Genomic DNA, 17,560 nt, shown 5'->3' on the forward strand with positions numbered 1-17,560 from the left:
TTGTTCAAATTCTTTAGTGTAAATCTTGCCAAGTGTAGCGGAGTTATAATTCCATTTGCCATAACCCAAATAATTTGTTGCAATGGCATTTTATTTTGTTACTCCCTCCAGAAGTGAGATGTGTGTGGTGGTAATAGATTGGGGTGCCCCTGCAAACTTGAGGGGGTGCAGCCCGTGCTGCTTCCTTACTTATAATAAGGAAGCGTGGTTCAATTGGCGCCAGTCTGCCATACACTCTCATGGAGGTAAGTTGCGTTCGCTGCTGCTATACTAGCATAGCATGACAATTGGTACCTAAGTCTAAAACTGTTTTTGTTCCCTTTTAGTTAATTTGAATGCAACGGAGCTAAAGCTGTGCTGTTTTATGTTCTCTGTACCAGGTATTGTGCATTTTAATTTATTTTATACACAGGCCAGTCTGCCATACACTCTCACGGAGTTAATTTGAATGCAATGGAGCTTAGGCTGTGCTGTTTTATGTTCTCTGTACCAGAAATAAAGACATTTGTAGCTGAAAGATTGTCTCCAGCCGGGTTAATCACAACGCAGAGTACCTCGACACGGATGTGACGAAATCATTCCGCTACACAAGCACGTGTAATACCCACAGTATTTAAGGTATTTGCTTTTCCATTAGATATTTCAAAAAGTTTTTGTGCAGCCAATTCTAGAACAAACTCTCACAAAAACTAAAATGAAGTGAAAAACACATGCTAGTTTGTCTTCTAGCTAAATCTTACTCGACAGGTATTACAGTACGCAGATATTGTTGCTTCAGGACCTGGGCTAAATGGTAAAACATGTAAACTTAGTGACAAAGAGTGACTGTGGCTTCGACACGTGCTATCTAAATGACCACTTAGAAAAACTGCTTCACTCTATTTAATCCGTTTGTGTTTTCTGCTTTTTGAACTTACAGCCTACAATAAAGATGCTTAAAGGCAGCTGTATATCTAAACAAAAGCAATCAGGTTACTTAGGTATAACCAGTCATGCAGCATCAGATTTCTCCAACTACTCCAACCTGGTTTTTTTGGTTCCTTCGGCTGCTCCCTGCCAGCATCAAATACATTAAGTATCTGATGCTGGATGCCAATCCTGACAAGTTAAAAGCCACCAGTCAACCCAAGATGCATGTTTTTGGACTATGGAGTACCCGGAGAGGACCCATGCAGCAATGGTGATATATACAAACTCCACTCAGAAAAGTCAGCCAGAAGGTTCAAACGTGGAACCTTCTTGCTGTTAAGTCTAGTCCAGCGTGGACGTATCTAACATTTGTTCAGTGGAGACAGCCCTACAGTACATAGACTTCCAAAGGCTATGGTTTTAGTTTAACAGATATTGGATGGGGTTATTTTGAACCCGAGGATGGACTGAACCGGAAACTGTAGCCACTTATCAGTGGTCAAAAGACATGGCAACCACTATTGTAATCTGATGAGACAGACAAGGCAGATGTTTCCAGTAAGATCTGGAAACCTGTACTGAAACCTTTTCACAGTGAATGCTAATGCCCTGTGCCCAGTGGAAAACACCTGGCTATGTAAATCTTTGGTCATTTATTTCACCTTAACTGTTTTTTTATGTCCCTATAAAACAAACATACAGCATGTCTTAAAAACAAGATGATTAAAAGCTCAGTTATTGTGTATGTAGCCTATCAGGAATCAGGTTACAGCAGAAAGCCAACTGTATTTTGCCATGTACGGGCATGGATTTGCACCGACAAAGTTCAAAGAACTTTAGACAAAGAAATGCTGCGTATCTATGTAAGAAAAGCTACAAGATCATCTCAGGCTCGTCTCTCTCTCACACCATCTTGTCTTCATGCTCAGTGGACAAGTAGAGGGGCTGTGGTCAGCTGCAGGTTCAATCCCCTGAGAGGTGAGAAGGGAGGCAGGTCTTCGTAGCCCAACAGCTGACGGGTGGATGCCTCCCAGCTCCAACCAAACTCCAGCCGGCTGTAGGCACATGGGTACTGCCGGTCAGCCCAGCAAACCCAGTCCACCGCCCTCTTCACCTCCTCCCAGTGCTCAGACCTGGTAGAGAAAGTCAGACATTATCAAAGGAGGAAGCTGCTCTGAGAACAGTTGGCCGGGTTTACAAAATCATCCAGAGCAAACAGATTAAATAAATTATGATACTTTAACAACCTGGCATTATTATTTATATGCATTTCTTTTATAAGGTGTGCTTTATGGGACATTGGAATTTATCACATTTACAAAAAGAACTGATACTTTGATCGATTCTTCTTACAGATCAGTTTCTCCTCTGATGCCACAAGTGTTCATGTTTGATTTCTCCACTGCTCTATGTTTGTACCTTATTTGGACTACTGTGTTGAGTGTTGGGGAAATACATACAAAGCGCATTATGCTCATTATTTAAACTACAGAAAAGGGCCATTAGAATTGTTCATGGACTTGGTTATAGGGATCATACAAATTCATCATTTGCACATTCAGGATTTTTAAAATTTTTTGACTTAGTAAAATACAAATCTGCTGTATTTATGTATAAAGTCAGATATAATTTGGTGGCAAGTGTTATTCGGGGTCTGGTGATCGAGAGGGTGGTTATGGATTGAGGGGCCACTTAAATTTAAAAACTCAGGCCATACGTACAACTAGGAAAAGTTTTTGTATATCTGTGAGTGGTGTAAAATTATGGAATAGATTGGGTGATGATTTAAAACAATGTACAAGTGTAAAACAATTTAAGAATAAATATAAAAAGGCCTGCATAGCTGGGTATTGTTTTAAGTTATTATCGGTGTATTTATGGGTGGGATATGAATAATTTATTGTTTATCATTTGTTTGCCAATTATGTAAATGTGATTTGTGGTTAGAAGGAATGTAGTAATTTGGTGGTTGCGGGAATTTAACCAGTGTAGTCGTTTAGTTAAATATTTGGGTTGTGTCAACCATAGTTTGGATCACTAGGGGTAGAACTAGATAAGTATTACTTCTTTCTACTCCCTTGCAAGCATGTAATGACTAATCATCATCAAGAGAAATTTCTATTTTTTTGGTTGTATATGGTAATTGGTTTGGTTGTTTTGTGTTACATGTTGATTTCTTTTTTTTTTTTTTCTCTGTTTCTCTGTTTTATTACATGCTTGGAATAAATAAATAAATAAATTTTGGATTGATCACGTCTTGTATTTTCTGTGACTTTTTTTGATCTAATTTAGGTTGTAACCAGTGGTGGAATGTAACTAAGTACATTTACTCAAGTACTTCTTTTTTGAGGTACTTGTACTTTGAGTATTTTCTTCTCATGCCAATAAATATACAGCTAATACTTTTTATTAAACTACATTTAAATAAGAGATTGAGTTACTTTACAAATCAAGATTTTTTTGCAGACAAAACATGGCAACTATTTTGATAAATACTGATGTAATTTTTCATGACAAAGTGCTATTGTCATATTTCCTGTATTTCATGGCTCCAGCTCCTCAGATATGAAAAAGCAAAGAGGAGTTTTACTCAAGTAAAGGATCTGAATACTTCATCCTCCACTTTTCAACACGTATTTTGGCTGCACATTGAACCTTTGAGACTAGACTAAGGATGTGTTTTTAAAAATACTTAGAAAGGCATTTATTTTACATTGCTTTACATTGTTGTGACTAGCTGAGGACTGACCTAGGCTGAGAGGAGTCGTCCAGGCGGAAGAGGGTGTGCAGCAGTTTGCCTTCCTCCAGCCTCTCCACCCTCATCAGCTGCAGAACCAGGAGAGTCGCCAGTAACCTCAGGATATCCGCATGGGCCCTCACACCTGCACAACACACATGGTTTTAACACTGGTGGGAACCAAAGCTCCAGTCCCGGTTGAGATGTCTGTACTAGTTATTAACAACAGGCCACACTGACAAAAACTGAACTGTTTGCTATGTCACAACTTCACAAGTACAGAAGATCCCAGTACAAACCGGCCACAGTAACATTTACTACATAGGAAAAGATGTTATTCATGTGCTTTTTACAATCTAGGCTGATTGTACCACTTCTTTACTGGCTGATGATGCTGTTAAAGCAGAACTGTGAGAACTAACCTGTTCACACAATGAAATTGGAAAATTGGCGCCAGCTTTCAGGTAATGGTAGTATTTCTAGTAATGATGGCTCTTCTAACCTTACTTTGAATCATGATTTTGCACTGAATATGCAACGTTTCATTAGGTTTTTGTCGTACAGGTTCTGTGAGCTCTCACCTAGAGAACGGATGCCCTTGTTTTGCAGGTACACGTTGGCAAAGAGATCTACGTCAACATTTATGGATTCACCCAGCTCTGTGGTTAACTCCCAGTAGCCCTCCTGCAACACACATTACAGGTTTTCCCTTCATTCAAGCTTAAAACAGTTTTTCATGAATATACTGTCAATAACAATGTAGATTGCAACAAATATGTCCCACATGATCATGCATCTCTGCGCCAGGCCATCTGAAAATGAACACTAAACCAACACAATGAGTGACAGAAATAATATACTGTAATCCACTTAGTTTGAATAAAACAAGTCCTCTTAATTTCACAGTTTCAGCCTATTAGACTAAACAGGTATGTGTCTCAAACACATTCATGGCAGTAAAAGAAGAGACACAGCTAATAAAATTCTTTGGGGCAGCAACAATGACAACATTACTTTCATACAACTATACATGTGCTGTAAATGAAGCTAGGCCATTATTAATGTTAATCAAATTAACTCCTCCACACTGACCATGGTTTGTTGGCACAACACTGGTTTTTCCAGCCTTTCTGAGTAGCTCCTCTTTGCTACTCTGATCTCCTTTGTCAGTGTGTTTCTAGCCTGCTTATACAGGGTCCTGTCCCCATTCTTGTAGGCCTCCTCTTTTGCGTGACAGAGCTGTTTGAGCTTCACTGTGAACCAAGGTTTAATGTATGTGCAGACAGTCTTAATGGAGGCACACACACACATGTCCTCACAGAAACTGATATAGTCAGTAAACTCATCCAGGTCTGTATCTGCAGCCACAATAACACCCCAGTCTGTACAGTCAAAGCAGGCCTGTAGCAATGCTTGTCACCCAAACTGAGTCTGCTCACAGACACACGCTGTCTGGTTCACTCAATCACAACATTGTTAACAAAAGGTTTGAGTCTTCGAACAGAGTTGGTGGTAACAAAAATCAAAGCTGATACAGTGGAACCTTGGATTGCGAGTACCCCGGTTTGCGAGTGTTTTGCAAGACGAGTGTAGTGGTTAAAAATAAACAAGGTTCCAGAGGTAATATGTAATAGAACAGTATGCACTTCATATATAGATATTATTTGTAATAGTTATGTAAGGCTGAGCTAAGTGTTTACAGAAGCTTGATCTGTTTCTTGCGCAAGCAAGAATATCTTGGGCTGTGTCCCCATTGTTTAACCTATGGGTCAACATCCCGAGTGACTTCCTCCTTAGATGGGGAATGGATAGCTGCAGCCTTATGTGAACTGTTCGTGTGCTCTGTTCAGGTTTAGAAAAAGGAAATGTGCGCTAGGTCAATGCGACCTAGAAGTTCATGTACTAGACATTTTTAGACAATGCTCGGAAGAAGTTTTGTGTGGGTAGCTGGCATGAGACTGTGTCTCATGCTCAGGCCATGGAAGGCTGTATAAGTGCAAGCAGATAAAAGGCTAGGATAGCTGGGTTAGAGCAGAAGAATTGAGGATGACAATGCCACTGTGAAAAGTGTTCCGGGGACCCAGGCCTGGGTGGGGAAACAAACTCAGGACTATGAACTCTGACTGACGGTACCTCGTGACCAACAACAACTGACTGGACTGACTGGCGCTTTGACAATCTTCTTATTTAATACTTTATCTATCACATTGCAGGAGGAGTGACTCTGGTCTCCGTTCTCTGTTCCCTATCAGATCTTCTGTTTCACTATTACTCTGTTCAGAATAATTGTAATATTAAATGGTCATTTAAATTGGGATGATTTGTCTGAATTAATTTAGTCGGCTTCACACTCTAGCCATGACACAAGCAAAAACATTTTGATTCGATATACGAGTGAGGTCTCGCAATATGAGTAGTACGTACACTTTGTCTGCCGAGCATCACGTGACGCAAGTCATAACTGAGCCGATGGTTCTCGCGCTTCACTCGTATAGTCAATATCTATACTGCAACAATGGCCCCTCACGCCAGCCACGATTCTTTTCAAAGGTCAAGTGCAGGTTAATGTTTTATTTTTACTTTATACTGTATTTTTTATTACTGTAATCATTTTTATATGGATAAGTGGGTGTGGAACGAATCATCTGAGTTTCCATTATTTCTTATGGGAAAATTCGCTTTGATATACGGTTGCTTTGAATTACGAGCACATTGCTGGAATGAATTATACTCGCAATCCAAGGTTCCACTGTATTTTACTTGCCAGCAGGACATGCAAACTGTTCATTTATTCACACACCTGCACCTGCACCTGAATGAAATGCATCCATGATCCATGTTTTTAATTTCATCTGTTCAGTAGAAATGCTCACGTAGACCCATTAAAAATGCAAAATCTCTTACTGAATGCTGCATCTGGAAGATCTTTGTCCATTTGTGCGTTAGTGTTTCCGGATCAGCTGGTGTCATCCTGAAACAGCACAGTCACAACAGGACACTTGTCAGTGTGACAGCTGATGTATAATAAAAACGCATATGCCCAGGGATGTAAAGAAAACCACACACTTCAGCTGACTTGCTCTTCCTTCCACATGCATAAATGCACATATACAGAGAACACACAAAAACACCCTTCAGTCCACCAGCTAGTTAACAGCTGATTTCCTCTGGTCAGCTAAAGCCTTGTCAGCATTTAAAATGAGTACTCTGGCAACACTAATTGTTTTAAAAAACTTTTAATCAGATTTTCTAAATAGAAGCATATTTAAAAAATGTATTATTCTAGGACTCACTCCACATCCAGTGCGTCCAGCACACCTGAAGTCTGAGGACATATTAGGGATAACCTCTTCCTCCTTAAAACAGATGGACGTGCATCTCCAACATGTTCAGGTTCCCTCTGGGCCAGTCCGAATCCAAAACAAGAACGTGGTGGTTGAATTTTCTCTACAGAATGGCTTAACAATTGCGCTTTTTCTACAAGATTAGGCTCAGTGTGGTCTGATGTCCCCAGAAATTGCACACTAGATTCATAGGAAGCGATATAATCTGAGTCCTGGTCAAAAGCAAAATTGGATATTGCCCCTTCATATGAGAAGACTTTGATTCCAGTTGTATCAGCTGCCATTACTGGGGCTAAAGATGCTTCCTTTGCAAGATGTATAGGCACAGCTGCTGTACACAATTCCACAGAGACAGCGGAACTCTTCTCTGTGTCCAGAAGGTCAGGAGCTAATGAAGACGTCATTAAAGCACCCGTGGCTAATTCTTGAGCAAAGAAAGAGGGATGACTGCCTGAGTACATGGTAATGTCAGGTGAGGAGAATTCACCATGACGTTGCCTGAAGGCTCTCCTGTGTCCTGCTGACCGCTTCAATCGAGGCTCCATGTCACGAATGTTGCCTAAGAGGGCAGGAGGAGGAGCTGGGCAAGGAGGAGGAGGAGGAGCAGAGCCAGGAGGAAGAGGAGCTTGGCACAGAAGACGAGAAGCACGTCTAGGAGGGGGAGGGGCAGAGCAGGGAAGGGGAGGAGCAGAGCAAGGAGGAGGAGGAGCTGGGCAAGGTAGGGATGGAATCAACATAGTTTTAAGATAAGGAGATGGTCCAGGAAGAGCAGGAGCTAGGCGAGGAAGAGCAATAGGTGTGCCAGAAAGAGGGGGTGCTGGACAAGGAGCAGAACCAGAGTGAGCAAGAGCATGGAACGTACGAAGAATGTGGGGAGCAGGAGATAAAGAGAGTGCAGCATTGCCAGAAAGAGGGGGGCAAGAGGTATCAAGACCTTCCATGAGGTCTATATCAGATAAGGCAAGTTCATCTTCAACAAAACTAACACCCATCGCTTCATTTGATTCTGTGCCTGATTCCAATTCATGCGTCCTTTTTCTGCTCCTTTCCAACATTAGGTAATCCGAAAATGAAGCACCGTCTATTGGTAATTCCTCAGCCAAATCAGGTAAGGAGTAGCAAGTCTGATAAAGAAAAGAAATTGAGAAAGCCAAAAAAAAAGTCAGAACCTATCTTAAAACAACTGCAATACAAACTTTTTTCCAGTTTATGCAATTAAATGTTTCTAGATCAGCTCTCTCAAAGCAAACTTTTAGGATTCCTGATCTAGGTTTTAACAAGTCCTTTCAGAATACCAGCCTGCCCCTGCTTTCACATTAAATGTCATTTTCTGTGAATCTCATGCAAAAAGACTGGAGTTATTATTATCATCCATAACTTCATATACAGTGGGGAAAACAAGTATTTGATACACCGCCGATTATTCAAGTTTTCCCACTTACAAAGAATGGACAGATCTGTAATTTTCATCATAGGTACACCTCAACTGTGAGAGACAGAATCTACAAAAAAATTCCAGAAAATCACAGTTAGATTTTTAAATAATTTATTTCCATTTTGTTGCATGAAATAAGTATTTGATACAATAGAAAAATAGAACTTAATATTTGGTACCGAGGTCAGATGTTTCCTGTAGTTCTTGACCAGGTTTGCACACACTACAGCAGGGATTTTGGCCCACTCCTCCATACAGGTCTTCTCCAGATCTTTCAGGTTTTGAGGCTGTCGCTGGGCTCCCTCCATAGATTTTCTATTGGGTTCAGGTATGGAGACCGGCAAGGCCACTCCAGGACCTTGAAATGCTTCTTACGGAGCCACTCCTTAGTTGCCCTGGCTGTGTGTTTGGGGTCACTGTCATGCTGGAAGACCCAGCCACAACCCATCTTCAATGCTCTTACTGAGGGAAGGAGGTTGCCCAAAATCTCGCGATACATGGCCCAATCCATCCTCTCCTCAATACGGTGCAGTTGTCCTGTCCCCTTTGCAGAAAAGCACCCCCAAAGCATGATGTTTCCACTCCCATGCTTCACGGTTGGGATGGTGTTCTTGGGATTGTACTCATCCTTCTTCTTCCTCCAAACACGGTGAGTGGAGTTTATACCAAAAAGTTCTATTTTGGTCTCATCTGACCACATGACCTTCTGCCATGCCTCCTCTGGATCATCCAAATGGTCTTTGGCAAACTTCAGACAGGCCTGGACATGTGCTGGCTTGAGCAGAGGGACTTTGCGTGCGCTGCAGGATTTTAAGCCATGACGGTGTAGTGTGTTACTAATGGTAACTGTTGAGACTGCGGTCCCAGCTCTCTTCAGGTCATTGGCCAGGTCCTCCTGTGTAGTTCTAGGCTGATCCCTCACCTTTCTCAGCATCACTGATACTCCACGAGGTGAGATCTTGCATGGAGCCCCAGTCCGAGGGAGATTGACAGTCATCTTGAATTTCTTCCATTTTCTCATAATTGCACCAACACTTGCTCACCAGGCTGTTTGCCTATTGTCCTGTAGCCCATCCCAGCCTTGTGCAGGTCTACAATTTTGTTCCTAGTGTTCTTAGACAGCTCTCTCTTGCTATAGTGGAGAAGTTGGAGTCTGATAGATTGAGTGTGTGGACAGGTGTCTTTTATACAGGTAACGAGTTCAAACAGGTGCAATTAATACAGGCAATGAGTGGAGGATAGGAGGGCTTCTTAAAGACAAACTAACAGGTCTGTGAGAGCCAGAATTCTTGCTGGTTGGTAGGTGATCAAATACTTATTTCATGCAATAAAATGGAAATAAATTATTTAAAAATCTAACGGAATTTTTTTGTAGTTTCTGTCTCTCACAGTTGAGGTGTACCTACGGTGAAAATTACAGATCTGTCCATTCTCTGTTAGTGTGAAAACTTGAAAAATTGGCAGTGTATCAAATACTTATTTGCCCCACTGTATCAACAGTAACTTACCAATGAGCAAATGAATGAGCACTGCTTTGCTTTATCAATATGAGTGTGATGTCGCACAAGGATATGGGACTCATTAATTAACAATTAACATTTAGGACTCATTAACCTAATAAGTGTTACTTATTATCCCCCCCCCCCCCCCCCCACTTTTCCTGCTTTAAAAAACAACAGCTCACTCTAAAGAATGCATTTGTCTTCCCCAGCAAGAAATTACAAACATGCCGTTGTGGTTTATGTATGAAGGGAATTGGTGAATAATGTGGAGAGGCTGAGGCCTGCCCATCATAGTTCAACAAAGAGACAAAGAGATAAAAGCAGGACTAGCACATACCAACAGGTAAATTTGCTCTTTCCCCTCTCCCTGGTTATACTACACACTGTGTGATGTTACCTCCAAAAAAAACCAAAAGAAAAAAAAACATACATCACATAGTACATCTGACAGTTCTTTGTCCTCCTCTTCACTATGCTCAGGAGAAATCCAGCTGATGTATGTGAGGATGTCCACATCTTCCTCTGCAATCAACTTGGGGATGTCTGTGAAACCATCCTCTGTTTGTTCTGGGTCCTAAAATATGGAAGAGGAGTTTGGTTGGGAGCTACCAGAAGTGGATACAAATAAAAAGGTAGAAATGTTTAAAATCCAGTGACAACTGCACAAACCCTTTCCTCAATGGCCACAAAGCTGGTGAACTGAGACAGGATGGAGAACTCTCTGCTCAACCCAATGATGAAGGATTTCAGCTCCGCTTTCTTCCCCTGGAAGAGAGGGAGAGAAAATAAACCATGTGGAGCTCAGACTGGATTTAAACTGAGGTGTGTTGCTTTTGGCCTCACTCAATGACACACACAAACGCACCTCATGTTCAGCTTCATCACTATCCAGGCTTCCGTCTTCATAATCCCTGATGAGGGCCCTTGCTGTGAGCTTGTGAAGAAACTGAACACATACATCAATACACATTATAATCATCACCTCATGTTCATGATAATGACAGTCACCATCAATTAGTTGCCAGGTTACTCAGAGAAATCTGAGGGCTGTTTCACAAAACCTAGATAGTGCATTAAGCTGGGCTTTTCCAGTTATCCTGGCTGAACTTAGCTGTGAATCCATCCGTTATCTATACTGCTTATCCTGAAGAGGGTCATGGGGGGCTGGAGCCAATCCCAGCTGACACTGGGTGAGAGGCAGGGTCCACCCTGGACACGTCACCAGTCTATCACAGGGCTGACACAGACAGACAACCACAGACACGTTCTTGGTGTGAGGCAGCAACGCTAATCACTGCACCACCATGCCACCCCTAGCCATGAAATGGATTCACAAAAGCAGTAGTGCATAAATTATCATGGAGATTTATTCTGTGCAGCCTCCTTAGTCCAGGCTAACAGCCAGGCTCCATTAATCCTATTCCCTTATCTGTTCTGTTAGCAGTCACTCTGTGTCTTATCATCTTTATGCAGATGATGTTCAAATTTATTGCTCTTTTAATGACTCTGAGTTCCATTTTTTAGCTACATTGTTAGAGTGCTTGTCATCCATCAAGAACTGGTTTAACAGTAACTATCCTCATATAAACTCTAATAAGACTGAAGTGCTGATTATTGCGCCTGATAATAAGATCCCGTCAATCAGACAACGCCTTGGTTCATTGGGCTCCTCTGTCCAGTCGAGCCTCAGAAACCTTGGTGTTGTGTTTGATCACACTATGTCTCTCGATTGTCATGTAAGACAGGTGGTAAAAAATTGTTTTTATCATCTGAGGAATATTTCTAAATTAAGGCAAATGTTATCAAAGGTTGACCTGGAGATGATTATCCATGCTTTTATCTCTGCACGTCTTGATTATTGTAATTCCCTTCTTATTGGTTACAATAAGTCAACTGTAAATCGTCTTCAGATTGTGCAGAATGCTGCAGTTTTTATCACCTAAAGAATATTTCTAAACTAAGGCAAATGTTATCAAAGGTTGATTTGGAAATGATTATGCATGCTTTTATCTCTGCACGTGTTGATTACTGTAATTCCCTTCTTATCTGTTACAATAAGTCAACTGTGAATTATCTTCAGATTGTGCAAAATGCTGCAGTGAGGCTTTTAACAGGAACCCCTAGAAGAGCTCATATTACGCCTGTCTTATTTTCACTTCACTGGTTACCAGTCAGGTTTAGAATTGATTTTAAAATTTTAGTACTAACATTTAGGGCACTTCATGGTCAGGCACCTCAGTATATTGCTGACCTATTGACCCCATATTTTCCGAAGCGTGCTCTCCACTCCTCAAGTCAGGCCATTTTAGTGGTCCCCAAAACCCGTTTGAAAACTAGGGGGGGCCTGTCTTTTCAGGCTCTGGCTCCCACAGTTACTGTTATATAGAGCCTGTATGAATCATTCCACAAAAATGGTTGAAGTGCTGTCACTTAGCCTATTTTTACAGACACCAAAATCCTTAAAGTTGACATAATCATAGTAATTTCATTCTAATGACAAAACACAGATTATTCATCTGATGTTCAATTTTAGCAAATTAATTAAATGTCTTGTCATTTTGAGCATAGACCTACCTTTCATAATTTTTTCATGAATTCAGTTTCTTTCAAAAAAGAAAAAATCCTGACACTTGCAGACAACACGATGGTCATTGGCCTCATTCAAGACGGTGACGAGTCGGCCTACAGACGGGAGGTTGAACAACTGGCCCTGTCGTGCGGTCGTAACAACCTGGAGCTGAACACACGGAAGACAGTGGAGATGATAGTGGATTTTAGGAGGAGCTCCACCACTCTATCTCCACTCACTATACTCAGCAGCACTGTTTCAGTCATGGAGTCCTACAAGTTCCTGGGCTCCACAATCTCTCGTGACTTGAAGTGGGCAACCAACATCAGCACCATCATTAAAAAGGCATCAGAGGATGTACTTCCTGCGTCAGATCAGGAAGTTCAACCTGCCCCAGGAACTTTTGATTAAGGTCTATAGAGGAACCATCGAGTCTGTTCGCTGCTCATCCATCACTGTCTGGTTTGTTCCAGGAACCAAATAGGACAGGAACAGATTTCAGCGAACAGTCAGGACTTTGGAGAAAATCATTGGTGCAACCCTGCCCTTCATAGAGGACCTGTACACCTCACCGGTCAAAAAGAGGGCAGAGGAGATTTCTGCGGACCACTTACATCCTGGACACAAAGTGTCTGAACACCTTCCCTGTGGACGGCGTTACAGGTAAGACAAGCAGACACAGAGACAATTTCTTCCCCAGGCTATTACACTCTTGAACAGCCAGTCTATGTTTCCCCTTTTAACTTGTATATATTTTGTATTTATTCTGTTTTTAATCGGGGGCCATTGGGCTGGAGTCAAATTCCTTGTATTTTTGATAATACTTGGCAATAAAGTTTATGCTTATTATTTCATCGGCTTTATTAAATGGAACACTGAAATAAAACAAATAAGCTAGCTAATCATTATTAATATTAAAGAGATATCACCCAACAAGCACAGTGCCATTCGTGCGAGGAGTCCGTTCATTTTCACTACACTACCTAAGCAACATGCTGGCATGGTCAAATGGAACACAGCTTCTGTGTCAGTGAATGTGTGATCAACCTCGTGTTCTGGTGAAGAAAACAGTGAACACGGATTCATCCAAATTACTTACACCTGGCTTCATCCAGCTAGGCATCCTCAACCTGGTTTGGCCTTCGTGAAACGTATTAAGCCAGGATGCACTTAACACACTTTCTCATGTTATCCTGGAATTTTTAATTCTGCTTTTGTGAAACAGCCCTCAGGTTATGTGGGTACCTAGTGTGTTTACATGCAGTCTAGTCACCTGGTAATGTAAATCTGTTTATACATGCAGCAGATCATTACCCAGATTTCTCCTCCACCCGTGACTTATTTTGGAAGGATGGGCCACTGAATTCAATTGCATAGAGATAGAAAATGCTGCTTCCTGTCTTTTTTTTTCTACTGTATATCGGAGCGAACCGACAGCATAGCGAGAGAGACAAGACGGCAGACATAGTGGAGCGTCTTTTCACAGCACACTGTTTAAAATAATCCTGACACTCTTCTCTGCTACTTTCTTGTCTTCAGTGTTTTATCGTGCATCTGCAGAAAGCCAGTGACCTCCAAGAGAAATCTAGCTAGGGAAATGAGGTTTTTGTAATCCCCTATATGATTACAAAAAATGAGTTTTGATTTGTTTAGTTTTTTTTTTGTTTAAATGACAGATTAATCTGCTGGAGAAATCTGACTAACAGGTCAGTGTGTGTGCTTACTGTGCCCCTGGTCTTCTGCAGCTCGCTGGTCGACACCATCGTTTTAAGCTCCTGACCACTTAGGTTTCCAAGGAGGGTGGCCTGCAAAAATATGCCAAATATTTCCTTGTTTATTGCTTCTTAAATATGAGACTTTGCTACATCTTATTGTACATTTTTATTGTTGTTTCTGACAAAAAAACTAATTTGCCGCAATTTCTTCAGTTTTTCTGCAATTTGAAGATGTCACCTTGCGCTTTGGGAAACTGAAGAGTTTCTAATATTTTATACACTAAACAATTAAGATGCAGTTCATACCTGAGTGCAGTGTGGCACAAAGCCATAGACCAGGGTGTGGCAGTCATTGAACAGAGCATGGAGTTGCTTGGGGGCTTGTACAGGAGTAGGTGCTGTTGGGCTGAACTGCTGCCACTTCACTGAAACGGAACTGCAACCAGGAGACGTCATACGCTTCACCTGACGTGCCACCTACAGGCACAACAGACATGTCACACTTAACAGCTGTTGTACTGGGAATGCAGTGGGACTGAAAAGATCCTCTTGTGAGACATGTCAAGTCCTAAGTCTTGCTTGATGAACATCATATATCCCCTGGGATGAAGCAGCAGATCCATTTGGACAAATACATATTTACAGCAAGACAAAAATGATAAATAAAAAAAAAACAAAATGATCACACCTTGTTTTTTTTTTTTACTGAAAAGGCACTGATTATACAATAGTGCAACAACACCCTATAAGCCTCAAGGCCTGGACGAAAGCATTTATTACATTAGTTCACAAATGCTGTTACAATAAAGGGGCTATGATTAGTGTTTTTTTAATAGCAGTGTACAGTACTGCACCAATGACAATGTGGAAACAAAGTGACAATCTGAAAGGGGTCTTAGTGAAGAACCTACAGAGAATCAGTGTTTAGCTGTCTGGACCACGAGGTCACTGTTCTGGCTCACTCAAAGAGCTCTCGCAGTGTCGGTTTCAGACTCAGCAAGCAGCGGTTTTCAGTGACAAAGCTCTGAAAACCCACTGTTCAATCCACCAAATTGGAGACAGACAAAATTAGAGACTAGCTGGGGGAAACAGGATTTAGCAGCTAAAGGGCCAGAGATTTTCCTCAGGAGGTGGTAGAGACCAAAACAGAAAATAAATTGGACTGACATTCATCAGGTGGGCAGCGTCAATGATAATGCTGCTCCTTAAATGCTGAATAAGTAAGTTTGCTAATACAGTGTATATGTCACCACAAAACGTGTTCACAACTTGTTTCCAATGCCCTGAAGTTGCCACAATATCAGTTACTGCAGGCTTGACTGTGAATCATTTATCTTAACTGAGGTACAGAAACAATATACTGCATTTTTTTCATCATAAAATCAGGAAAAATGAAAAAATTAAAACCACAATAATTACTAGCAAAAAAACAACCCCCCCCCCCCACCACAACACCTAAAAGGGGGGCGTCTTTTTACCTTCTCTGCCCAGTTGTGCTTGGTTTTTGTGTCAAAGAATTCATAGGCTCCTCCTCCTGCCTGGGCCAGGGCTCTCAGCATGTGCCGATTGGCTGTCGAACTGTAATGGCACAGAGAAGCAAAAACACATATACCTTTAAAATGCCTGTAATAAAAAAAAGCTCAGTGTTCAGATGGTTGTTACAGCTATATCAGAAATGTTCATGTAAATGTGTTTGCCATTAGAGTGTGGTGGTTAGCAATAAATCAGATTCCAGAAGAAATATGTAATAGAACAGTATGTAGCTCATATTTGTTATTAGCTTGTGTAAGAGAGAGCTGAGTGGTTATGGGGTTATTAAGTTCATGTGAGTTGGGCTTATGTAAGGGGTCAGGATGTTTCCTGTTTTCGAAGTGCAGGGTTCCCGGAATAGAGGAGTGAGAAGGGGGGCCCGATAGACGTCAAGACTGACAAAGTCCAGCTGTTGTAAAATGGCTATATAGCTGATAAAGGAGTGAGCCTGAGGAAGAGAGAGGACCATGCGGCAGTGAACAGTAGACCATGTACCTTTTGGGGACCCAGCCGGCTGGGGAAGACGCTGACTGACTCGGGACTGACAACCAATGACTTGACTGACTGGTGCTCTGGCAATCTTTAGGTTTTATCTATCACATTGCAGGAGGGAGGCTCTGTTCTCTGATCTCTGTTCCCCAACTACAAGATTATGTGTCTAAATACTACTCTATTCAGAATAATTGTAATATTAAATGATCCTTTAAATTGTAATGGTTTGTATGAATTAATTTAGTCGGTATTACACTCTTGCCACGACAAACCTTGGCGTTGTCTATGCAGGTAGGAGTCCCATTTTGACTGTCCTTAAAGAATTTGTGTGAAGGGGAACCAAATAACTTGATTGTATCCTGACAGGTGGCTGGGAAAAACTACGGCAATTACTAACACTAACATCATTACTAATACTGATGTAAATAACTTGCTTTAAATGTTTGCAGGATACGGTGATGTTGTTTTTACATGCCTGAATTTTATGTAATAGTGAAACAAGCCTCTAAGGATTGACAGAGATAAAGTTATAAGTGGGAGACAGCGGAGTGAACAGCAGAGACTCAAAGTGCTTTCTGTTTGAGAATAAGTGTGGATTTTGATGTGTGTTTAAACAGGTACACATATTTTTTTTGGTGTGGAGATGCGTGTCTGAAGTTAGGGACAGAGGGAGTGATTGTGTGTATGGCAATTTCTTGTTGTTTTTGTGTCAATTTCATGTGTTTTTAGACTATTTACTGCTGAGGTGAGTATAAAACTTATTTTTTTATTTTTGTGAAACAATGAGAATGTGTGGGGGGTATGATTCTCCCCCTCTTTGCTCCGTTTGTGTGTGTTCTACTATCGACTTCCTATATGACCGAGTGTGTGTGTGAGTGAGAAGGTATAGCGCTTATTAACATTGTGTAAATAAGTAACTGTGTGTGTGCTGGTTGTTGTTGTTGTTTTGTGTGTGATTGTGCTGTGCATGGTTGATGCTCTGAGGACAATAACGTATGAATGTAGCCTCCATTGGGTTGGACGAGATAAAATACATTTGAAAGGCAATAGCATTGGATTGGATAATGAACGGCATGAAATTGAGTTATGAGGTGTAAAATTGCCTGAATTGGATAAAAATATAGAATTTGAGGCTAAAGAGCAGAGTCTGACCTGCAGGTGGGTCTGCAGTAGAATTTGGCTTACATAACTCAGCATTGGATTGGCAGTTGAAAAGCTGTTAAAGCATTGGATTGGCTTTGTGAATTGTGTAATAATATATTATACAGTGAACTGTGTAAAAAGTTATTGAAATTAGGAGTAACGTTTCTGCAGTGCAGGCAGACTT

The 17,560-nt window shown here is 41.2% G+C and overlaps 1 protein-coding gene across 3 annotated transcripts in view; it reads right to left on the reverse strand.

Annotated features, from left to right (window-relative positions):
• Nucleotides 1–266: 266 nt before the first annotated feature.
• Nucleotides 267–17,560, reverse strand: part of parp4 (poly (ADP-ribose) polymerase family, member 4) — a 66,741-nt gene continuing 49,447 nt past the window's right edge. For all 3 annotated transcript variants that reach the window (XM_020588406.1, XM_020588407.1, XM_020588408.1), the window contains 11 exons: nt 15,690–15,789; nt 14,518–14,688; nt 14,221–14,301; nt 10,793–10,873; nt 10,597–10,692; nt 10,358–10,501; nt 6,940–8,114; nt 6,551–6,617; nt 4,228–4,330; nt 3,659–3,791; nt 267–2,042 (listed from right to left, as the gene is read on the reverse strand). In XM_020588406.1, the coding sequence (XP_020444062.1) occupies nt 1,835–2,042; nt 3,659–3,791; nt 4,228–4,330; nt 6,551–6,617; nt 6,940–8,114; nt 10,358–10,501; nt 10,597–10,692; nt 10,793–10,873; nt 14,221–14,301; nt 14,518–14,688; nt 15,690–15,789 (2,359 nt within the window). In that variant the 3' untranslated portion in view covers nt 267–1,834. The remainder of the gene's footprint in view (nt 2,043–3,658; nt 3,792–4,227; nt 4,331–6,550; nt 6,618–6,939; nt 8,115–10,357; nt 10,502–10,596; nt 10,693–10,792; nt 10,874–14,220; nt 14,302–14,517; nt 14,689–15,689; nt 15,790–17,560) is intronic.

Source organism: Monopterus albus, unplaced genomic scaffold, assembly GCF_001952655.1.
Source record: "Monopterus albus unplaced genomic scaffold, M_albus_1.0 scaffold537.1, whole genome shotgun sequence".
NCBI classification, from domain to species: domain Eukaryota; kingdom Metazoa; phylum Chordata; class Actinopteri; order Synbranchiformes; family Synbranchidae; genus Monopterus; species Monopterus albus.